Source organism: Suillus discolor (assembly GCF_016758755.1).
Source record: "Suillus discolor strain FC423 chromosome Unknown F5147scaffold_9, whole genome shotgun sequence".
NCBI classification, from domain to species: domain Eukaryota; kingdom Fungi; phylum Basidiomycota; class Agaricomycetes; order Boletales; family Suillaceae; genus Suillus; species Suillus discolor.
Genome location: NW_024541256.1, coordinates 450,496 through 475,182, shown reverse-complemented (window position 1 = coordinate 475,182; position 24,687 = coordinate 450,496). Strand labels below are relative to the sequence as shown.

Genomic DNA, 24,687 nt, shown 5'->3' with positions numbered 1-24,687 from the left:
CCAAGGTCGAGTATGAACTAAGCAAGAAGACGAAGCTGTGGTACTTGGGACCTATGATCATAGTGCGCCGCACAAAGGGAGGCTCATATATCCTGGCCGAGTTGGACGGCGCTATATCGCTTTTACGCTATGCGGTGTTTCGCATCATTCCCTATCACCTGCGCAATGGTGAGCGCATTATGGTAACAAGCGTCACAGGAAAAGATGATGAAGCGCTAGATCGGCTAGCCGACGAGGACATTGAGGAACCAGACAAAGACGAACCAGAACGCGCGCAAGAAGATTAGCGCATACACCCCTTCCCGCATACCACCCGACACTCTACATGTAAATCACCACTCCCGCATCGATAAAAACCGAAAATACCAAAAACACCGAATAACAAGAATACCGCAAAAACATACCGCTATAGTACATACTCTCTGTTTTACCCCGGGTTTCGGCCGGCAATCGTTTCCTCTCATTTCTCTCATATAACCACACATAAGTGCATTGACCGCACATATTCAACAGACTCTATCGCTATCGCACCGCAAAACAATAATAAAGAACCAAATATATATATAACACATATCATTCCATTAGACGCGCACGCATAACCAACCCCCTAGACCTTTCCATTTCTAACGCGCGCTGCTGCACCACGCACATTTTACTATAGACTTACAGACCTCATCTCTAATCAACTGCACCATCAGCGGCCAAAGCAGGGGTAGACGCGATAGCCGCATGAAGAAGACAAGTCGGGCGCGCAACCCACGACCGTTCCGTATTCATTTTCAATTATTTTCTTTACCGCCGCACTCAATTACTTATTACCGTTTTAATCCATCTATAGCCCAATGGACTTAGCGGATTTGGACATGGACTTAGGATCGGACAATGGGACGGAACACGACAGGACTATTCTATTGAGCGCACCAGGTGCCAGAAGGAAAAGAGAGACGCTATAGTACAAAGTGCTTTGGCGCCGGCAAGAGATTCTAATCTAAGAAGTATTCTACAAAGTCCTCCTAATCCTCTAGGACCTCCCCAAGCTCCTTCTCCCAATTCCCCCAGTCGCGCGCCAAGATATAGAGCTGGTTGCTCATGTGGAGCAACTCGGACTCCTGGATGCACGTGTGCTGGCGCATGTTGATAAGCGCAAGGCGGTACTTATCGTTTTGCGTGCGGAGCTTAGCGTTCTCGTTGCGAAGACGAACGGCTTCTGCACATGCTTCTTCCAACTCCGGGTCGACCTCCAGACAAGGGCGCTTCGCCGCAGGAACAGCGTCCGAGTCGAGCATGCGCTTTGGTTGCTGCATGACGATGGCTTTGGAAGGACCGACAGCAGGTTCATCGGCCATAGCCTCACCCACAATCTCCACTTCCGACTCAGCCGTGTCCGGTGCAGTTGTCTGCACAGAGGGAGGCACCTTGCGCTTGGGCGCAGCCGGCGTGCATCCCTTGTTCTTGGTCGCAACTATCAAAACTCGCATTAGTAACGATAAGAAACAGAAAGTAAGTGTCGCAAATTTACCAAAAGAGCACACCTTCCGCACTTTAATGCACACTTCACAATGCCCGCCCACGTGAACGACAACGCACTTGGCACCAGACGTGGCGCAGTGTTCACAACACTCAGCGGGACGATTGACCGAGGTCGCGGTCATCCGCCCACCCAAACGCTAGAATGACGCATCAGCACAAACAAAAAAGGCAAGAAAAGAAAAAAAAAGGACTTACCGGTCACCCCATATCAGTCAACACCGGTTCTGCCATCTTCTCAACCACCTTCTCAGTCACGACGACCTCCTTACCCTTCCCTTTGTCAGCGTGCAGTCACCGCAGATTCTTCCGCCTTCTCCTTCCATGCCTTCATGGCTCTTGTCAGTGTCCTAGCGGCAATCTTGCCCTCGGCTAACGTCACCACATCCATGTCGTTCAAAGACACGTTCAGCGAAGCTGCACGCGCCCGCTCGTATACGACGGTCATATCGGCCTAAAAACAAGTCGTTAGCAAAAAGTAAGCAAATAAAATTAGACGCGCCACTCACCATCGCAACATTCCAGTCACGGAGCCAAGACTCCTGCTCCTCCAAGAGCTCCGGCTTGGAGGGAGGAGCAGTGTCCACACAGACGCGCATGGTGTTGAGCACGGCGGCCCAAGTGCGTTCCACCCGGTCGGACTCGGACTCCTCAGGCTCCTTCAGAGCTGCATCATCGAGAGTGGCGTCGTCGACAGACGCGTTGCCACCCTCTAGCAGGTGCTCCTCAGGTTCAGGTGAGGGAGAGGGAGAAGGAAATGCAGTCAGCATAGAAGGGTTGAAGATGGTGGAGGACATGGCAGTATGATAAAAAGATAATCGCGACGTCTGCGATGAGAAGTTGAGAAGAAGAGAAGCGCGGCACGCGACACGTTTTAATACATCAAAATTGGCCACAGTTCCCACGGTTGGCGCTCCACATAATCTGCAGTCCACTATTGTGCCCCACATCCAGCGCGAAACGCACACAGTCACGTGACTTATCTCGTCGAAATTTTGCTAAGTCCCTCCACTCTATAGAGGCTGACTGGGGACAGTCAGGATTTAAAGTTTGTATGTGATGTAGGACTTGTAGTCCTTGTAGCCTTGTAGAGGCTATGTTTGCAGTGTCCCTCAGGTCCTACCGAAGCACGCACTATCACTACCACAGCGCGCATCCTTCCTATTGTCGGCCGACGGCTGTGGCTCACGCGCGCGCTTCAGTTCGCATCTGCTTTTCGTCAGTTCCATCGCGTGTCCTTCCTCCGTCCTATCCATGTCCTCCGCTGGTCCATTGGTGCATATTTTATCTCATTTGCATTAGACTGATTATATTTCCAAAGGTGATATCACGTATGTCTCGTTACTTGCGTTATAGACCCTTAATATGTATTACTGTTATCTTCTCGGTTCCGAACAGCGCTACGCGCGCTATCATATATACCTTAGACTTAGGATTTTTGATGTATCTTCTTTTCCCGCTATCGAAATTATCATCTGTTTGCACGCATCACTCAGACTCTAAGTCAGAAACCTTCGGCTGACTACGTCACGCGCTGTATTAACGGTCGCGCTATCGTCCACACATCGCTCATCGCATCTATAGTCAGAGCTCTCTTCCCTCACTATCGTCGTGTTGCATCTCCTTCGCATACCCGCTAGTCGCGCATTCATATAAACTGTCGGCTTTTCTCCGCGTCTCCGTGCTCCGTCAAACTTTCGGCCGTTCGGTCGCACATTGTATCGCACCTTCGGCGGCTCGCTCGCGCTCGCATCGCTTCAAGCGCAATGTTGTGCGCTCTTCCATTTTCAGTTACTCTTACCAGTTCAAAGTTTCCCCTCCATATTAGAGGAATCGTTCTCAGTAGCAATCCCCTTGGGCCGAATCTATACTCGCGTCCAGAGGTCTATTTGAGTTTTACCCCACTTCACCCTTTCTCCCCCTTTCTCCCCTTCTCATCTAGCTATCATTCCTCACACACACCGGGACCCATGCTGCCAACGAAAAGCAAGATGGCTTCGCGCGCTGCTCCCTTGTAAAGCATGTACTCGTCATCTTTCACAAAATGGAATGTCTCTTTAAATAAGTCTTGCACATTCACCTGATATGTTATTAGCAAAGCCATTTCAAATGGCGGGTCACACACCTTATTCTCTCGATGCTGATCATCATTGAAATATTCAATAGAGGGTTCAGAGATTTTATGTCTGGAGCGAGGTTTACCAGGGAACGTTGTTGGTTGAGACTGGAGAGCCATGAGTGCCTCAGCAAGAATTCCAACCATGCTGTTTTTGATTGGAACAGCCAAAATCAAAGCCAAGAGAGGTGCATCATTGCCACTGATAGGTTTGTCTGCAAGAGATTCAGAATATACGTCAGGAATCTGGAAAATGATGAGATACTGAGGTGTGTTACAGACATTGACTTACTGGCAAAAACCCAATGATGTTAGTGCATGTAACGACAGGTCTTTTGCCTATGAGATGATGCCATGAAGGAGGTAACACAGGGGTGATAGTGTTTGCCTGTCAGATCTGATTCTACAGAAATTGTTAGAGTTCTTTGCACCAACGCTCTCGGGATGCACATCCAATTAAGCGATTCTGGAATTATAATCAGTGGTCAGGCAGGTTAGTTCCCCTTCATTCTTGGCCAACTGCTTCTCCCTTTCGAGAATCTCGTATTGATATTTAGCATCTTTCCCTGCTAATAAGAGATCTTGTTCCACGTGTGCAGCATGTTGTGTCTCTTCAAAGTTAAGTGCCATTCGGTTCTGTCAATATAAATCACAACAGTCCAACTTGCAAACCTGGACTTTCTCGCACTCAAGACATCCATTCTTGTTGCAATACAGGTCAATGACTGATCATCAGTTCACAGGAATGAGCATTCAAAGTAATCAAATACTTAGTCATCAAAGTACATAGTACATAGTATTCCATGAAAATATCTATTTATCTACTATCACTGGCACCCTTTTTTACATAAAATGGGTACCAGGTTTCAAAATTCGCTGATCATCATATGTCAGTTTCTGCAGACTTCCAAATATTCTCCCCAATACTTCATATTGACTTATATGCCCACTTCCTTTACACATAAGCTCAATTGCCTATCATACCTTCTTCAAGCAATTCACGGGGGATGTAATTGGTGGGACATACAACCCTCAGTACCTCAGGCCTTTGAGAATCCCTTCGCATCTTTCTGGACCCCATCTCCTTTGGAATCACACACTATCTCAGTGTCCAAGGTTACTCATCTGACACAGGATGCCCAGTATGTCTGTCTAAATTGTGACTTGTCCTTCACTCATGTTTAGAGTTCTCACATGTCCTAAGCCACAATGTCCTCATCCTACAGGATGGCCACAACTCAAGTCCAAGCAGAACATTCATGTAAAAAGATTTGCATCATTTGACATGGACAGACAAGTAGGTGATCCATCTACAATTTCAACACATATACTCACTCTTTCTTTCACAGTTCACATAGAAAGGTCCCCGCAAGGCATATTGCACTGTCCATGCGGACAGCCTGACCACTTGTGTGTCAATTACTACAAGTTTGAGAGGCTACTCAAAAAAAGTGTCCATCCCGATACCTGCAGTAGATTGTCTCGACGACAAAGGTAAAACCTCACAATATTCACTTCCTGCTTATCTTTCTCTCTTCTCCAGATGTTGAGGCTACCCCACAGTTGGCTGGACCAGCTCCTAACCAGCTCTCTGACAAGCTTAACTATGTTGAGGACACCAATGCAATGCAAACAGACCCTCCCATAGTTCCCCCCCACACCAATGCAATACATGCTGCATTTCTCACTCATGAGGAGACACCTCACAAAATCTCCTTGTCACATGAAGGGTTACTTTCCCTCACACGTTCCTTTACATTCGGTTTACATTGGGAGTATTCAAACATAGTCACTATTCTAACATACATGATAGTACAAATGATATATGTGAGATTATGTATTCAAACAAGAGGTGACATTCTTTTTCGGTATGGGTATTTATTTTCCTACTCTGGTTTTTATAACACTTGAGGTCTGACCTCCACTTCTTGGTAGTCAGCAAGGTTGCATTACTGGTGCATATTCTTTCCAGTCTTCCCTGGAACATTAGTTCGCAGGAAAGGTTCCAGTATCCTGTGTCCAAACCCGATAGTCCTACAACTGAAACATGGGCCACCATGCCAGTGTAGTAGTTTGGGCGTGTCTATCTGTGAATGAGATGTTCACGTGTCAAATACATCAGAGGAAGGTGGAAAGGGCATACCTGTATCAACATAGTATATCCCGCATCCTGCAAGCCCGGTTAAACTACAAGATATATACATTGGTAGAACCTGTCTTATTACGAGACCAGTGAATGTCCTTCCGTCCTTCTAAAACAGCTAGATAACAAGCCAACCAGCTTAGGAAGGCTCGACCTACTCCAATTATAACAGGTCTGGTACCACAGTCAATGCAGATGCAGAGTTTGTAGGTAGGGTCGACAAGGAGACCCCAGTATGCAACGCATATGTGAGGCTCAGTGACATTGGGGTCAGTTTGAAGATCCATTAATTGTGTCTCTTTGATACTTCCATAGCTATCACTCCATTCATCCTCTGAAACATCCTCGTCTGGATTGAGACAAATATTGGATGTATTGTCACCAATTTGTGGGACTGTGCCACAGTATTTGCATGTGCAATATCACATTTGCCATATCACTCCAGCAGGTGGGATTTTACTTGGACTTCCATCTTGACTTTGAGACTTTGAGACTTTGAGGACGTCATCAGACTCTGAGGACTTTTATGACCTAGGTTGACTTTGAGGACTGGATTTCCAAGACTGGCCACTATATTCACAACTGCGATAAGAATATATTTGAGGACTATCCTTGAGGACTATTATGACTTTGAGGACTATTACGACTTTGAGGACTTCTACATACGACTTTAAGGATACTTTGAGGACTATTATGACTTTGAGGACTTTAAGCACATAGGAGGAATTTGACTCAATATGACTCTGAGGACACTTCAATTGGACTTCCAAGACTGGTGACTACTTATGTTCACACTAACTAGTTGTGACCAGTCTAACTGTGATAATTGAACTATCACAACTTTGAGGACACAGTCACACTTCCAAGACCTACTTACCATATTCATATTAACATGTTCCTTACTAAGCTTGTGAGGATCAACTTCTCCTGTACTAAAACACATAATCCACACCGATGACAATATCAAACATCCACAGCTGTTTGAGTCCCACAAATCCATGTTTCCTTACTTAATGCAACCTCGCCCCTCGCACTTCTTCCCTCTTAACTTCTATCTCATCTTCACTTCCACCTTAAGGCTTAGCTGTATTTTAACTAAGGAAATTCCTGGTTGATATACAATGCTACAGCACGACCAACTGGACAAGAAGCCAAGGCTTCAGCAAATTGACCTCACCAAATCTAATCTAACCAAACAGGAAAAGCAACACGAACGCCACAGAAGATGGCTTGCCAATAAGAAGTGTGATCCTACCAGGGTGCAAGAACAAACTTGCATGGCAAAAGCGAAAGAAGGAGGAAAAGGAGATGGCCAACCAAACCGGCATTGCAGACTCCACTGAAGGACAAGGTCCTCCAAAGAAACAGTGTGTTTCCTCTCCCGAAACACATCCTAAGGTAAACAAAGCCATCGTCATTTGGAAAATAAGCACACCTGAACCTGCAACATTGGATCTAGACTATCTCGAAGATTGTGGGATGTCAGACTTAATGTATATTGTCATACATGATATGGTTATTTTAATTTTATACTCATCACACGATCTAACCTCATTATAACAGACGCTGAATAACAGACCAAGGATTTTACGTATCCTCACCAGCACACAACTCTTGAAGAGTTTATGAAAAACATACACGATCCCAATAAGATCCAGTGTATTCTCGATGTTGCATATGGATAAGGTGGTCTCCCATCAGCTCTAAGGTTCGTACCCATATTATTATCCTAAACCATCACACTACTAAGTTAGCTGACCCATCTATTATTAGCACTCTCGACAGTGGTATCATCAATGGATGGAATCAAACTACTGTTGACTGCCCTATCGGTGAAAAGGTCCACCTGGATAACTTCACCATACACTCATGGACATTGGTCCATAGCCCCACGTATTGGACACATCTGCACCACGACTTGGATGGTAGCCTGACTTTCATGCAAGTCGAAACAGACAAAAACAAATGGGGCCTGTGGTGACATGTTCATGAGGACACACTTACATGGACCAACCTTTCTGAGATAGCCCCTGAGCTGACAGATCTTTATCAAAACCGCAAGAAAATACAGGAGACTTGGCACGGAGAGATTGTCACTCTTTTATCCAGTGACATGCTGTGAGTACATTGTCATTTTATAAGGATTTTTACTCACAATTACTAGTATACAACCTCCTGGCCAATTCCACGCAGTTTATACACCAGTAACTTTGTTTGCCACTGGAGGGCATTTCTACAACTATGAAACCATGCATCTAACAGAACTTTCTCAATACATCGACCATAAGCAAGGAAGGACCCTCACAAACCAAGTCCATGAACATTCTCTGGAAAATTTTCAGCGAATGGTCATCAACTTACTGCGCATATCACATTATATTAGTGAGTCTATTTCTACTTGTACAATGTTGGACACTTTTGACATAATTTTTCAGAGCTACACAGCAGGCCTCTGATTGCTCTTTGCATCATGATCTTAGATTGCAACAAATATGTTGCCACCAGCACTGAAAAGCCGAAGTTCAAGACAAACACCACAAAGCTGGTGCATGAAAAAACACTTCTCTGCGCTGTCTGATTTTCACAAGCCTAAAAGAACATGATCACTCTGTTTCACGACATTGACATTGTAGCATAGTTACTGGAGTGAGGGCTTGCACTCCAAGTCGCTTAAGAATTGCTTATCACACTCAGTTTCTCAGTTGCACTCTATGTGAGGTTGTATGGTTAAGTTGCACTAAGTGGATGTATGAGAGGTTGCACTGCACTGAGATGCCGAGATGCTGGGAGTGAGTTTGAGTTGTATGTGACTGCACTAAGTTGCTGGTTGCATAGTTGCATTGGTGATATGAGTTGGTTGAACAGGTTGCATGGTCGAGTGCCTCCAAAACTCCTCTGCACTGTTGCTAGTTGCTGGTTGCTGGTTGCATAGGTGGAGTTGTATATGAGGTTGCACTGGGAGACTTGTCAAGGTGCATGAGTTGAAAAAACCACACATTTTTTTTGCTTATTTTGCGAATATCTTTGCAAGATTTGATTCAGAAGATATGATGAGACCATAGAATGGCTTGGAGAAAAGTGCTCTATGATAGTGCTTTACTATTAATTTTGTGAATATCTTGGTAAGGTTCCTCTGGTGCATGAGTTGAAAAACCCAGTTGCTTAAGAATTGCTTGTTCACACTCAGTTTCTCAATTTTACTATGTGAGGTTGCATTGCACTGAGTTGCTGGTGGCATTGCAGTTGCATGGTTAATTTGCACCAAGTGGTTGTATGAGAGGTTGCACTGGACTGAGGTTACTGGGAGTGAGTTTGAGTTGCATGTGACTGGACTGAGTGAATGTGATCTCATAATTACTAGAGTGGTGGTTGTAGGGTTGCACTCCAAGTTACTTAAGAATTGCTGGTCACAATTGAGTTTCTCCTGAGTTTTTACTGGTTGAGAGTGTTGTATTAGTCTTGAAGAGTTGCCTGAGTTGCTGGTTGCATGAGTTGAGTAGTTGCCTGAGTTGAGTTGTATATGAGATTGCACTGCACTGAGTTTCTGGTTGCATAGTTGAGTTGCTCTTGCTGAGTTGCGAGTTGCATTGCAGTTGCATGGTTAAGTTGCACTAAGTGGTTGTATGAGAGGTTGCACACTGGACTGAGTTGCTGGAGTGAGTTTGAGTTGCCATGTGACTGGACTGAGTTGCTGGTTGCATGGTTGAGTTGCTGGGGATGTGGTCAAGGTGCATGTGAGGTTGCAGCTGCACTGGTTGCTAGTTGCATGGTTGAGGGAAGCTGCCATCTTGTCCTTCAAAATGTTAACACCAAGGTATGTTTGGATCACTGAGTGGCTGGTTATAAGGCTCCAAAGAGACTAAAATCTGCCAATGTTTTTTGCTTATTTTGCGAGATTTGAATCAGAAGATGGGATGAGACCATGGAATGGCTTGGAAAAGAGTGCACTACGATTTATATTTTGGGTAATTTTTTCCCACACCCACACCCAAGAGAGGAAGAAGAACCAAACAAGGACAAACAGACCAAGCAAGAACAAACAACAACCAACCAAAAACCAGAACCCAAACAAACAGACCAAGCAAGAACAAACCAAAACCAGCCCTCAAAAAGAGGAAAAAAAAGCCAAAACCAAAAAAAAAAACAGGAAACCCAAAACAGCCCCCCACCCTAGTGGGCTCAGACAAGACCACTTAAAGGGGTTCTACGCTCTAACTTGGGGTTCTGCGTTAGCTCAAACTCTAACTTCTCTTTCTTATCCTCTCACAACACTTTGATCTTATTCTATTACTTACTCACCACTCTACTTCTGACACTTTTTCTTATCTTATCCTTACACCCTTCTCTTATACTCATCCTTTTTTTACACTCACTCTTATCTTATACTTTCCCTTCACTCACACTCTCCCTTATACTCTTCCTTCACTTACACTCTCTGTTACGCACTCAAATAGATCTGTTAGGCGGAGCCCTAAGAGGGGCGTCGTCCGCTAACGTTCGTGACGTAACCGGAAGGATCCGGTATAGCAAGTGAACCTGGCGACGATGAGTCGGCAGCGATCACAGTACGCGCGTGTCACGTGACTTCATAGACGGATGTCTTTGAGAAGTCACTCAAGGTCAGGACTGTCTTGTCCGGACGATGAGGTTGATCGAGGTAGACTTAGCCGCGAGGAGCGACTAAGAAAAGATACTAGAGACTGAAGCTGAGGAGGCTTCAGAGAGAAGTATGTTCCAGGGAAGATTGAGTAGATTCAAGTTAGAGAATCTAGTACAGGGTGACCGACTACTTATACTAAGTGGAGAGGGTTAAGGGCAAGGCTACCGCACAGTAGGTAAGGGTAAAGGGGAAACAGGAATGGTATAGGTGCGCTGGCATCAGAGCCGGATTAGTGATGGATGGTCGAATGTGGAATGAGACCGAGAAACGTTGGAACGGACCAACGGTAAGAATACAACGTGCAGGAATCCGCAGTCAGGGGAAACAGAAAGAGGAAAGCCACATTGGTGGCACGAGTCAGACCGAGTCACAGGTGCGGGACCACATTGGTGGTCGAATCAGAAGAGGAACGTGCATGCACGTGCATAGAGGCGGGCGATGCGAGGGACGGGAACGGTCCCGAGGATCCGGTCAACGGAAAGGCGGTAAAGGAGGACGAGCCGGTAGATGGTGAGGGCGAGGATGAGGGGAAAATGATAGGGGGGCCACGTGACCGATGTTACTTGTAACACTCTCCCTTATCTTGTACCCTTCCTCATACTCTCCTTTCACTTTCCCTTCACTCACCCTTTTCCTTATCTTATACTTCCTCTTTACTTACCCATCACTCTCCCATCACTCTTCCTTCACTCACCCTTTCTTTTATCTCACACTTTTCCTTATCTTATACTCATCCTTCTCTCCCACTCACCATTCACTCACACTTTTCCTTCCCTCACACTCTTTCTTTCCTCGCACTCTATCTTATTTTATACTCTTCCTTACTTCACTTTCACTTTCCCTTATCTTATTCTCTTTCTTTACTCTCTCTTTACTTGCCTCTCACTCTCCCTTATCTTATACTCCCCTTTCCTTATACTCACCTGTTTTTCCCTCCCTCCCTCCTCTCTCTGACTTTCCCATTTATTCTATCCTTCCTCTACTTTCACCCTTGTATTTTGTTTATTCTCCCACTTTTCTTATCCTTTTCTCTTATACTCCCACTTTTCTTATACACCCCCTGCTATGACCTTTTTTTTTCACTCTCACTTCCTCCCTTTCTCTTGTCTTACTTCATTTTTTATATATACTTCTTCTCTCTCTTTACTTCCACTCTTCCTTCTTTCCCTCATCTTCTTTCCTTATCCTCTCTCTTCTCCTTTTCTCACCCATTCCCTTTTCTTATCCTCTCCCTCTTCTGTCCCTCCTGCTTGTCTTATTGCCTTTGACTTTCCTTCTCTCCTCACCCTTGCTTCACTCTTATCTTCCGTTCTCCCCTGCATTTGCTCTTGACTTTGACTTTGACCTTGACTTTCCTTTCCATCTTCTGTCTCTCTCACTTTCACCCCTTACTCTTGTTTCCCTTCTACTTATCTTCGCTTTCGCTTTCACTTTCATCTTTCCTCTCAGCTCTTTGATCATATCATGTATCATCTCTTTCCTTCTTGACTCTTCCCTTGTTTCTTGAATATTCGCTTCCATTTATCACTTTTCCTTTGACATTTGGTTCATTGATCATCATATCTCTTCACTTTCCCTCTCTCTCCCATTTCACTTCAACTCACTTTCTTGATTTTGTTTTCTTCATCGTCTCATCTCTCGACTTTCACTCGGACTATCACCTTTGATATATCTCTTCACTTTCCATTTCACTGCATCCTTTCCTTTTGGCTTGGCTCCTTCATCCATGACTCTCTTTTATTTTGGCTTTTGATTGCTTGATTATCATATCTCTTGACTTTACCTTTGCCTCCTGCAATGCATCTCTTCACTTGACACAGACCTTCCCTTTTGCCTCTATCTTTGTATATGCTGACCTTTGCATTGACTCTCGGTGCTTTCATTTTCTTCACTTTGACTCTGCCCTTTTGCCTCAAAACTGTCCATGTTTTTGCTTATTTCAACCATAGCTTGCTTAACTCTCTCACTCGAGACTTTTCCTTCATACCTCCTAGATTGCACAGTCTTTCTCTGCATTTTTCTTTTTTTTGCTATTTTTGGTCATATTTTCCCACCCCCTAGGCTGCCACACCATTGCTTGAGCCAGTGCACCATGACATCTTCGTTGGTCTGCCATGATCTTTGGGTGGTGCACCATGACCTTTGGATCGCACTCTATGGGTTCGGCTGATGGTGCACCAACCATTTTTGCCATAGCTCAGGGAGATGAGGTCGATGAGATCATGCAAATCTCATACCACCATCATCAGGATTGTGGAGAGGAGGACTATGAAATCGATTTTTGTTCCCTTATAAGGAATGTTCCTGTGGTCAGGCTGAAGCTTACTCATGGTCCCACATACCTTGGGAGCTCATGCCTCATTCCTTGGTGGGTGCCTCCATCCTCCTGAGGCCAAGCACTATGGCCTCAGTTTCATGGGTTGCACAAGAAAACCTTCAAGTTCAGGGCTATCCATTTATCTCAGTAGATGTTTGTTTCATCCTCCATGCTCAGAAAAACTCGCCAGAAAATTCAGCCACTGATATCATCATCCATTTTTGTTAGCTGAGGCCATGAAACATCAAGGAAAAAGAATGTGTGTGAGACACGATGATAGATGTTTGCCTTAGCGAGGTTTTTCCATTGAGGTGGACCTCATTAATGAATGATTTGGTTTGACTTTGACGAAAGAAAAACCATTGATTATGAAATTGTGGTTGGAATGTTGCTAGGACTGGTTAGTTATGAGAGGATCAGTATAGTATAATTATAAACTCTCAACACTTCTGTAATATGAGCGTAATATGTGATTGATGTTGTTGTAATTTTGGGACTCATGCGAGATTCATTGCAGGTATCAGTTAGCTTTTTCTGCACTGATGCAAATTTGTGGCCCCATGTTTTTACTGTTTGCAATGGTGTGTACATGTACCTCTTTAATAGTGGACACTATGTTGTATATTCTACATAGAAAGATCGCAATATACATGTAAGTTGTGTTGTGTGAGATTTATACAGAACTTGATCGTAAGCCTCTCTCAGTTCAGTCCAGGCTTGCATCGTATCCCTACATCTCGCTGTTTTTTTTGCTCTTGATGAGCAAGGGTTTCTTCCTCCTGGTAGGATATATAATTTAAATGCCCTGTTTCAGATTGTGCAACAAAACAGATATATACATGTATTGCATTTATATTATGGAAGAAGTATTAAATGGATGGTTGTGTGCATATACCACTTACTGAGTGCCCTAGCATCCAAATCGGATATCAGCACTTTGAATTACACTGATCATTGCTTTTTCTATGGTATTTTACATCTCCTTTGTTGATTTATGGTCTCTCTTCTTCTCCTACTCAAGATGTTTGATATTCTTGGTCTGGATGTCCAAATTTCGCATATTGTATTAATTAGATACCCCTGAGTCCTTGATAAATGTCTGCTGAAAATTCACAGTTCGCCTCAAACGATTCAGATGTTTCTTGTGCCTTCTGTCTTCTTACCTGCGTCTGATCTATTTTAGTTGATGATCGTCACTCATACTTCTTTTCTCACTTTCTTTACATGCATCTTCACATACTTGAGATATAACAGTGACTTCATCTTCCTTAATAAAACAGTATATTTTGCCGCAGGTGTGGTGACGTATCTTATCAAGACCAGAATGAAATATATGTAACTAATATGTAACTAAACATATGTGCAAGGAGGGAGAACAGACAATGCAAGTTCCTTTTAGGCAGGATACTGAGTTACTTATCTGGAGCGAAGACTGTGCAGCTATTGTATGTTCTGGTTGAATTTCTGCCTCTTTAAGCGGAATTGTGATGTTGAGACAACTGAACGCATATAGTACATGTGATACAAGCGGTATGTATGATCGATTCCCTAATGACACAGACTTTCACTAGCTACAATAGTCCATAATTCTGCATGTATCAATCAATCTGACACTGTCAAATCTATCACCTCCAGCTCTTTTTTGGCTCTGGCCTTTTGGCACACACATTGAAGACCAGATGGCTTTGCAGTTCTCAGAATCATCTGAGGGCGAGGGGTGTACAAGAGGAACTGAACGATATTCATTGTGCACAGATTGCCCTCTAGGTTTTCCACCACATGTCTTAGTCGTGGAACCTACAAATAAATTTAGTAAAAGGTCGCAGTAACACAAGAAAGTAAATGAAACTCACGCAATCCCAAATGTCTCCCTCGTCGGGGGTATCGCCAATGATCTTCATCTTCAAACACTCCTTCAAGAAATCCTCATATTCCCATTCTGGCTGCTTTTTGGCAAATGCCACAATGAGCTGGATGATGCCATGATGAGCTGGATGGTGCGGTGCAGTAGAAATATTTTTCGAAAGTCCGTCCTGTTGCTTGGAGGGAACTCCGAGAGAATAGATAGCTCTTTCGCTTTCAATATGCATGGATCTGTACATGAATGTGGTAAGATATCAAGCGCATTCAATATAAATTTAATAAAAAATAGACTTACCCATCAGCATCAGCGAGGTTGATGTCGTAGTGTCTCAAAGGTCTGATGTGAATGTAGACAGGTTCGTGGCCTTCGATGGAAGCCATACCAGCCCCAAAGATATCATGTGACCTGAGTTCGAAAGGCCCGTCTAGTTCTGGAAGAGGAACCATGTCTTGCCAGATGTTGAAAAATGCGAAGTCGGTTAATAAGTATGGGGTGTCATCGTTCTGTTGACCCTCGTGATGCTTGATGTAGAAGTACTTGTGCTCCGGCACTAATTCACCAAATGGTGGCCTGTAGCGTTCCCCATGGTCTGCGACATCTGTGAGAGTGTTGTTCTTGATGTCAGCTGATTCTTCCAGAAAAGACACTTCGTATGCTGTCGGTTTCCTTCTTCATTGGCGATCAGCTGGCATCCTGTATTATCTTTAGAAATTAGAGTCTGAAATGATAAGGGTTGTGTGATAAACTGAGTCACTCACTTGTGTGATAGGAGACTTGTTATGAGAAAGATAATGTGTGGGATGAGATGTGCGATGAGAAACCTTGGTCGGTTTTATATTGATGTTTTTGAGACATGGGTGATGATGGTAGAAGGCAAGGTCGAACATTATGATATATACCAGGAAGGGTGTGGTTCGGTTTACAAATCAAACCCACAGCTGAACACAGTGTATCAGATAAAACAATGCATTTGGCCACAGATGTTGTTCAATTCACGAATTCATGAATTCACTCCACGCATTGACTCAATATATTGAATGAAACAATGTATTTGGCCGGAGGTGTGTTTGCAATACACTAATTCACTCCACATCAGAACACAATAGATTATATCAGACAGTGTATTTGACCAGAAATGTTGCAACATATTTTATCCACAAAAGAAAGACAATATATTATATCCACAGTATCTTTCCAGAGATCCTGTGACTTATTTGATCCACATCAGAACACAATATCATATGAAACATATTTTGCCTGAAGGAAAGGTGAACACGCTGTCCTTCTTCCATGGAAGTATGTATTGAACTTGAGTAGAGGATAAAAATAAAATATGGATGTTCGACCATGACAGGTTTGGATGATTATCATACTGACAGTAGGGAAACTGGGCTGTAATCAGTTTCATCTTTACTGCGAGACGAACTAGTCTGAATTACAGACTAATGATCTAGTGAGACATCGATGTCGAAATGAAAGGGTTGTGAGAAGATGTTGAAAACAAACCAATATTCCATGAATGATAATTCAGGTTATTACTTGTCCAACTTCTGTGACTCCTCCTCTGAGATTCCGAAGTATCAGAATATAGATTTGAAGTTCTGTGATCAGTTTGCTTGTGAGATATAGTTGGACTTGAAGGATTTCTGGACCTACTAAGACTTTTTATAATCAGAATTTTGGGCCAACTAGTATGCCTTTGAGTACTTTGAGTACTTGCTAGTATCTTAAAGGACACTGGGGGCGACTTGGATGACTTTACCAATTTAACAGACTTTGATGACATATCTGGGCTATGTATATGAGGAGTATTAGGACTTTGAGGATGTAGTTGGACTTTGATGACTGACTATGAAATCAAGGACATTTTGAGGATTATTTTGACTCTGACGACTTTGGCGGTTTAGGATACATTGGGGATTATCACGACTACCAGAACTTTTGAGCCAGTTTAATGACTTTGACGACTTTGGCGACTTGGGAGACTCTGATGACTATTACTACTTAGTATGACTTTAAGGACATTTTGAGGACTATCATGACTTCAAAGACTTTGGCAACATCGAGGACATTGAGGACCTAATTTTGAGACATATGATGACTTTGACGACTTTGGCGACATTGAGGACATTGAGGACCTACTTTTGAGACATATTATGACTTTAATGACTTTGGCGACATCGAGGATATTGAAAACCTACTTTTGAGACATATGATGAATTTGACGACTTTGGCGACTGAGAAGATGTTGAGGACTATTACGATGGGACAGCGAGACTACTCAGAGATACTGACTATACAACACTTTGTATGTTTGTATCTCTATGCACAAGGTCTCTGGATGACAGTGCAGGAAAATACTAACTCTACAATGCCAAGGAAACTGCAAAAATAGAAACGATGCATATGAATCTTGGAAAGTGCAATACTTATTTATGCTCTCTTTCCATCAGCTCCTCAATATCCTTGATGTTACATAAAATTGAACATTTGGATGAATGTGTAGTTGATGTCATATATTCTATCCACAACTGTATGCAATTATTTTTGTCCCATTAATTATGTATTCAAATTTTAAACCTGTTATGTGTGTACTTAAGAGCATGACTGACATAATTGGTTTATCAGAATCTCAAAGCTGGGGTGAGCATGAAAATGTGTATCAATCTATCACAACCATTCCCCTCATATAAATACATGTGATAGGAGAGTTTGGTAGCCAATGCTGCTCGGACTTGGACGGGTTCGCAATCATTTCGATGCCTCTGTATAAATATGTACTATTGTATATGTATCTTTTACCAGGAATATATAGTAATGTACATTGATTCATTTATTTACATGTCTATACTACAATTTAGTGCATCTCCTCCGTGTAGAAATGATACTTGGGTCCATTATGTCTGCTTCAGTCTTGGTGTCTCCGTTTCTGCCTATCGATCCAGTCAGCCGGCTTATCATCCAAGATGATCACTTCATCGTCTGAGTCTTCCTCTCGCCTTCTCTTTTTAGACTTTCCTGGAGAGCTGTCAATCCAATTGGACGGTTTGTGGTCCAAGACAATCACGTCATCTAACAAGTCTGAAGATTCTGACTCAGTGCCAGATGCGTCGGTGACATCATGTACTGTTCTTCGAACACTTTAGGACCTGATGCATGAATTCATGAGTACCCATAAGGAAAATAAGTAGATTAGAACTTACAATTGCTGCACAGCTGTTCACATGCTGTACATGCTTTGCCGGTTCGTCCTTTGCAAACTTTTTTCATGTCCCTGCAGTAATCGCAGTGTGGATGCATCAGGTGAATCACGCACATTATGCCTCAATGGATGTGCTAACATTGATAATGACAAAAATATTTGGTATACAGGATGTCAAGATATGGAGAAGGCTTACCTGGCAATAGGGAACACAGATTGCTGCATCATTTGCATGCGGATCGAGGAGAATAAGAATAGCATGGTTGATTTTCAGCAACACAAGATTGACATCCTGGGCTCTCAACCTCAATTGCAGTCCTGGAAACATGAATGTGTGATAAGATGGTTGTTTTGGAATGGAAAATGGACAGATTGTTTTAATAGTGCAGGAGAGTAATAAATGTCCACTGTGGCCATTCATAAATTCCTCTATTGTATTTTCTCACACACAAATATCCACAGGGGCGGTTCCAGAATCTTTATTTTGCAGTCTGCCACGCGCACATGTCAGCAGCGCCCATTTCACAATTATGTCCATTGCATTGTGTAGCATGTAAATATTCATTATTGTACATGTGAGCTCGGCCGCCATTGTGCATACAAATGTATTAGCATTGAATAATCCACATACAACAATTGATTTGTTTTGGTGAGCCTCCATTAATCTTGATAATACATGAGGCCCTTTCCAGCACCTTGATGATGTGTGTCATTCGATAAAGATGCATAATAGTATCCTTAATTCGAGTCCTGTCCACTAACATCACTGAATTGTTTTTTGCATCTCAAATGTTACTATCAAGATTAATACCTCAAGTACATTAAGTGACTGCAGCATGATTGTCAAGACTAGATACACTTTTTCATGATTTGTTTACATAGATATGGTAGAGTATCAATGTTTAGAATATGTTACAATGATAAGAGTTGATCACCAATACTACATACCCACAATAATATGTATGTGTTCTTCGGGGGGTGCTGAGTTGAACACGCATGATAGCTTTTGCGATGCTGGTAATGGTTGGGCAAGTTCTGATAGGACAAGAGTGCGAATTTTCTCATCATATGGCTCAGTCACAGGTGTCCAGTGTTTGTAAAGTCAAAGAGCTGAAGCTGGCATATCAAGGTCCTGAGATTACTTCAACATTATTTTCAGGGCATCGACAGTGTCAAAGCGGGAGATTTTTAAACAGCATTCAATAGATTGGCAACTTACTCTGGACTCTAGTCTGATCTCTTCTGGTCTCTCAGTAGCCTCTAGAAGCGGCCCACTTCACTCCCATCTTAACAGTCGTCCCTCAGAGTCTTGAGTTTTCGCTCAGACTGGTTCTCAGCATAAGCCTTGAACGTCTTGAACGCCTCAAAGATGTCCGACTTGGCCCTGATGGGCAGAATGAAGCGGTAACGCGAGTAGTCATCAATGAATGTGACCCAATAGCGATATCCACTGAAAGTGCGGTAGGGGAGCTGGTGAACATCAGTGTGAACAAGCTCCAAAGGACGGCTCGCCCTCCACTTGCTAGGAGGGAAGGGGTTGGTATGCATCTTACCAGCAAGGCAAGGCTCGCAGATAGGGTCTGGTGATGCCCTTGAGTCCAGCCTAAGTCCAGTGACCAGATTACAGTCAATGAGCGTCCTGACACCAGCTTTGTGGTGATGCACTAGTCGTCTATGCCAGAGGGCGATGTCCATAGGACATGTAGAGGCTGGGGAAGCGAACTCGGTCATAGGAGAGGTGATGCCGTCCAGAAATGCAGCATTGTTGGAGTTGATAGAGGTGTAGAAGAGGGGAGAACCCTTAGGTCGACAGAAGGTCATGTGAGAAGAGGATAGGAAGCCGCAGTTTCGAGTTAAATACAGGACTAAGAGGAGATTGTTACAAAGATCAGGTACATGCAAGACTCGAGTGAACTCGACCGCTCTAAGACTCTTTACCTCGCCCACAGACATAGGATTAAAGACCACTGACACCACCCCAGCTGAATAGACCATAGTAGAATCTGCCAGTTGAATTGGCATGCGTTTTGGGGTATAGTTGCCAATGTAGTGGTGATGTGGGGTCATATGAGAAGTGGCCCCTGTGTCTGCATTCCAATCAACGTCAGCATCAAGCTGGAGAGGGCATAGAGGACTAGAGGAGTCAAAAGAGCGGAGACTTACATTACTGGCAAACTCAGTCGTGTTCTGGACAGTGGAGGACGTGTTTGCAGATGCAGGGACACTGGAGGACGCATTGGATGAGGCATTGGACCCAGGGGAGGGCTGGGACATGGTAGAGGACACCTCAGAGGCCTTGTCAGCATTCCTAGACCTCCTGCCTGACTTGCCAGGCTGATTGGATGCCTGCCTAGTCTTGTGCACCTCTCTGGCGTGCTGCATGGCAAAGCACTGGTGGACACAATGGTCTGCCTTCTCACAGAAGTCACAGACAGCATTAGCACCGCACTTACAGCTACTAGGCGGCACCCCAGTGGCAGAGACAAGGGCAGAATCACTAGAGGATGCTCTGAGGGCATCAGCACGTCGACAGTGCTGGGTTTCCTCAGTAAGGAAGGCGGCCTTGAGTTCCTTCTTGTCCAAGGACTTGAGGAGGATCAGGCTAGATGCAAATTGGGCATAGTCTTCGCCAAAAGCATGGATCATGGCCATAGACACCAGCTCAGCATCAAGGGTGGAAAGACTGTAGGGCTTACTAGAGTCCTGAGGGTGCAATCTTTGGATCTTGGCCATGCCCTCCTCAATCCTGGCAATAAGGGTGCTCAGGGACTCAAGGCTCAGAGATGGGTGGAATGGAGTACAGACGATGCAGGAAGGCACAGGAAGCGAGCTGAGGGCGTTGGGAAGCAAGGATTCTGTAGTGTCCCTCTAGGAGCTGCAAGAGTCAATTCTGATGTGGACAAAATTTCCTGCTGCTTTGGTACACTGATTTGTTCCTCGTCGATCAGGAATGCCAGGATTGACACATATTCTAATTCATCTCCTCTCAGCTGGTAGTCGAGTATCTGTGAATTTGTGGACAGCTTGCCATTGGAGTCCATTGTGAGGGTGATATTTCCATTGCCCTATACCAAGTAACTTAATTGACCATATTGACGGGGATACCCTTAAGGTCTACTCACAATCTCTGCTACTCTCCCAGCGTGCCCACTGCATTCTGTACCACATGCACAGCTCAAGCTTGGATAGATGTTGGATATACACCCAGAGTGCCCTGTGTATCATGCCTGCTATGCTACCTGTCAACCAAGGCACCACAGTCAATTCGGCCAGTGATCCACAGGAACAGTGAAGGGGGAATACTGACTGATTTGTGTCAGGAATGTCGCCACCATTGTCGGTGTTGATGTCTACCAATATACATCCAATTTCAGCAGCATAAAAACTGTCCAGGTGCAAAAGCAAGCTATGACACTCTTACACCCACGATAGAGAACACGGCGCGCCTGCTGGGCAGTTACGGCAGATATAGGAGGCACATCCTATTGATGGGAATGTGAGAATGTGGAATATCAACCAAGGACTCGGATGAAGTTACTCAAGTTTGATGGTGTTTGATGCTACAGAGAAGTCCTGTGTTTCTTGTGATAATGAGATTGTACTTATTTAAGTGGTGCTTTTGTCATTCATTTCGCATGCGTGATATGATGAAACACTGCATAAGAGACAATACACTTCAGATTGTCTTTATTCAAGTGGTACTTTTGTCATTCATTTCGCATGCGCCATCTGATGAGACATTGCATAAGAGACGATATGAATGTATTTTATTTTAGAGACAGCAAAGCTCTCCTGCTTTCCTTCTTCAATTTAATTTAACAAGGAAATGCTCCACCTATATTTTGAGCGCTCAAGTGGGTCTAATATTGTCCAAGTTTAGAAATCGAAATAATTACTTAATCTCTCCTTGCAGCATCGCATGTTATTCAAACTGTGTTCTCTCAGTCTTTCTCTTTGCCATTTCGATTATCTTGTTTCACAATCTACCTGCCCATCTTACAATATCTATTTTCTATGGCTCAAGGAAAAATTGTCGTCATGGAGCACCTCATTCTCGTCTCCATCGTAATTGAGAGATGCATGCTGCATGGTCCAGTCAAATGACGGACTTGGCCAGCTTGTTCCTCTGGTGGAAGCACTGTGGTGTTGAGAGTTTGACAAGTGAAATCAATGGTAAAATAGGGTCAACATTTCACCTTACAAATGTTGGTTTCTTGAGTAGGTGTCAAGCATATTGATCTTCTCGTTGACAGGCAGTTATTTCCAGGTTTCCGTGCTGTTTAAACAATCCATCAAGCGCCAGATGAACTTGCCAATGTTTCTCTGATCAAAGTTCCCCACAACAACCTACTGCTGCTATCACTCTTGAATATCTCGAACTTGATCATCAAATCTGCCACCACAAGCATTCATTTAGTGTGCAAGCCATGGGCGAGGTCCTTTGTGTGCTCGATAAAGTGCGCAAATAAGCTTCCTCACTGTGCCTCACTAATCTGACTGTAGTGCATATAAATGAACACCCCTTGACCCTGCTCGACTTGACAGCATGGATGCACTAAAACTCGTGTACATTCGTATCTTATGTGCTACATAGGTCAGTGCTTTGCAAAATATTGTTCATGTCGTCAATGTATTCTAAATGATCACTTCTCAAGTCTCTGCTTTTCTTCCCACCAACACTTCATCTCTTTATCCAACCTCTCCAACCTTTCATCCTCTGAGATGTTTGGATGGATGCATTAAACAGTTTGAGTTTTGTGGAGTGCCTATATCTATGATTGAGTGACTGATTGTTTGTCCTTGTGACCTGTAGTCAGTGAATGCATAAGCAGATGGCAGCGGCAGCTGGCTACAATTTTCCACATCAAGATCTGTCTCGACATTGAATGTGACCATCACATCAACCTCATGTGGCATCCTCCCCTTGCCTCTCGGCTGCTTCCTTTCTTCTGCTTCATTGCCACCGCAAGTCTCTCTTCTAATGTCAGTGGGCATCCATGGATTGTGTCATATGCAGCGGATACTAATAACTGTCTGTCTGTTCTCCTGCAGAACTCTTGGCCCATGGCAGCATTCCACTGTTTGCGTACAGCATGACAAGGAGTTATGAGCACTGCATCATTCCATGGTGGTATACTGAAACTTGTTGGAGGACACTTTGGATTGGTGATGGTAAGTGAACGAAGCAACCTGATGTGGTGTTCATGAGAATTCCTATAGTGAACATGTTCCCAATAGATCTTGTGATTTGGGCATCTGTGGTGTCCCTTGCAGTGTCACATGGCCAGAATAATGGAGCAGATCTTCGAGTTGCTACAGGTTGAAATTGATGGAAATCTCCAACAATAATGACATGGACTTCTCCGAATGCCTGGTCACTATGACCGCTGCCAGATGCAGACTTTGCAACTGAGAGTATGTATGACAACATCGCAAGAAAAGCATGACCGACCATTGAAACCTCATTGACAATAAGATATAGCCTGTCTGCCCAAAATGCCGTAAGATTCCTCTTCATGCTAGCCAACTAATTTTGATTTTCTTTGACCAGTATGCAGGCAATGACATGTAATGTTTTTCTCCTGATAAGTGATGCTGCGATACCTGTGTATGCAGCCTTCACCAGACAACCTCCAGTTCTGTGAGCAACAATGTTCTCTGTGATGGTTTGAATAGTCTTTGACTTGCCTATGCCTCCCTCACCAGGTATCATTATTAGTGGCTGTGGTGGATTCTTGCCAGTGAGAGTTGCCCTCATATGCCAATCAATTGTTAGTTATATGATCATTCACCTCTACAGTACACATTTCTATGTCCTTTATGTGTCTAACTATGCCATTACACTTACGGTATCATTTCTTACACTTTGCTACCTACTTACATGACTTCCTGATCTCCCTAGGACAAGTTATTACTTACCTTTGGATTGTGGCTTGTCTGTTTACATTTGTTTACCATATGTCGCCCATATCCCAGAGTCCAGTGCTTCCTGCCTCTTGCACACAACCTTAGAGCTAGTTCGGAAACTCGATATTGGCCAATATTCACTTTGGCAATGTTTACAGAATGTTCATCGGCATCGTTCCGAGATGTCGGAGCTTGAATTTGGCCGCTTATTGATATGATCAGTGATAGCGAGGGTATGATACTTTATTGACTCATGGATGATCATCAACCACCAGGGTTTGCAATGGATCATCAACACCTAGCTGTGCTCATGATGAATCCTCGGCCAGAGATCCGGGAACGACTACTGAAATGTATGGTACTAGTAATCAGCATTGTCGTTTCTGCCACCCATAGTATACTATTGGGGCACTTGACACTCATATCCACATCACACCTAAGGCCATCGAACGTCCTGTCTATCATAATCGCAAAGGCTTCATATCCCAGAACTGCCTCTTCGCTTGCAATTTTGATCTGAACTTCACGTACACGCTTATGGGCTGGGAAGGGTCAGCCACTGATGCGCGTGTTTACGAGGATGCGTGCTCTTTTGAAGACGGCTTTTTTGAGGATGGTCTTGACGCTGACGTGGTCATGGAAGATGATGCGGCTGCTATTGAAGAGGATAACAAGGATGAATTCCATCAAGGAGCTGCAATGCATGATCGCATTGCAGCAGCGATGTGGACCAAGTATTTGGTTAGATTTCGACACAAGAAAAACCATATACTATGAAACTGTGGTTGCAATCTTGCTGGGATTGGGTCATGATGGGAGGATTAGTATGAACTACCCACTCTGCTGTAATGTGAGTGTTATATTCAGATAGTGTACAAAGCAGATATATCTATCGCGCCAAGGGACATTTACTTCTCCATGGCTGAGCTTTCCCACTCACGACCTTTGATA

The 24,687-nt window shown here is 43.8% G+C and overlaps 7 protein-coding genes across 7 annotated transcripts; 1 reads left to right on the top strand and 6 right to left on the bottom strand.

The window, feature by feature from the left end:
- Positions 1-1,013: 1,013 nt before the first annotated feature.
- On the bottom strand, positions 1,014-2,324 carry F5147DRAFT_822019 (uncharacterized protein; the record flags this gene model as incomplete). The annotated part of the gene is made up of 4 exons (XM_041443726.1): positions 1,014-1,462; positions 1,520-1,667; positions 1,826-1,981; positions 2,037-2,324. 4 exons carry the CDS (start codon positions 2,322-2,324, stop codon positions 1,014-1,016), a joined length of 1,041 nt encoding a protein of 346 aa, XP_041296634.1.
- A 1,148-nt stretch (positions 2,325-3,472) lies between these two features.
- F5147DRAFT_649848 (uncharacterized protein) lies at positions 3,473-5,335 on the bottom strand (the record flags this gene model as incomplete). Its single annotated transcript, XM_041433386.1, has 6 exons — positions 3,473-3,607; positions 3,653-3,889; positions 3,936-4,031; positions 4,316-4,368; positions 4,979-5,081; positions 5,150-5,335. The coding sequence occupies 6 exons, from the start codon at positions 5,333-5,335 to the stop codon at positions 3,473-3,475; spliced, it is 810 nt and encodes a 269-aa protein (XP_041296633.1).
- Positions 5,336-6,523: 1,188 nt separating this feature from the next.
- Positions 6,524-8,364, top strand: F5147DRAFT_649847 (uncharacterized protein; the record flags this gene model as incomplete). Its single annotated transcript, XM_041433385.1, has 6 exons — positions 6,524-6,561; positions 6,986-7,153; positions 7,560-7,711; positions 7,814-7,904; positions 7,951-8,168; positions 8,267-8,364. 6 exons carry the CDS (start codon positions 6,524-6,526, stop codon positions 8,362-8,364), a joined length of 765 nt encoding a protein of 254 aa, XP_041296632.1.
- Positions 8,365-14,365: 6,001 nt separating this feature from the next.
- On the bottom strand, positions 14,366-15,482 carry F5147DRAFT_649846 (uncharacterized protein; the record flags this gene model as incomplete). The annotated part of the gene is made up of 5 exons (XM_041433384.1): positions 14,366-14,560; positions 14,617-14,857; positions 14,922-15,225; positions 15,386-15,400; positions 15,449-15,482. The coding sequence occupies 5 exons, from the start codon at positions 15,480-15,482 to the stop codon at positions 14,366-14,368; spliced, it is 789 nt and encodes a 262-aa protein (XP_041296631.1).
- A 2,053-nt stretch (positions 15,483-17,535) lies between these two features.
- On the bottom strand, positions 17,536-18,090 carry F5147DRAFT_649845 (uncharacterized protein; the record flags this gene model as incomplete). The annotated part of the gene is made up of 3 exons (XM_041433383.1): positions 17,536-17,753; positions 17,831-17,901; positions 18,026-18,090. The coding sequence occupies 3 exons, from the start codon at positions 18,088-18,090 to the stop codon at positions 17,536-17,538; spliced, it is 354 nt and encodes a 117-aa protein (XP_041296630.1).
- Positions 18,091-19,116: 1,026 nt separating this feature from the next.
- Positions 19,117-19,896, bottom strand: F5147DRAFT_743850 (uncharacterized protein; the record flags this gene model as incomplete). Its single annotated transcript, XM_041439634.1, has 2 exons — positions 19,117-19,206; positions 19,309-19,896. The coding sequence occupies 2 exons, from the start codon at positions 19,894-19,896 to the stop codon at positions 19,117-19,119; spliced, it is 678 nt and encodes a 225-aa protein (XP_041296629.1).
- Positions 19,897-20,037: 141 nt separating this feature from the next.
- Positions 20,038-20,601, bottom strand: F5147DRAFT_545477 (uncharacterized protein; the record flags this gene model as incomplete). The annotated part of the gene is made up of 1 exon (XM_041430318.1): positions 20,038-20,601. A coding segment is annotated over one exon (564 nt), but the record flags the coding sequence as incomplete, so codon positions are not given.
- Positions 20,602-24,687: the final 4,086 nt, after the last annotated feature.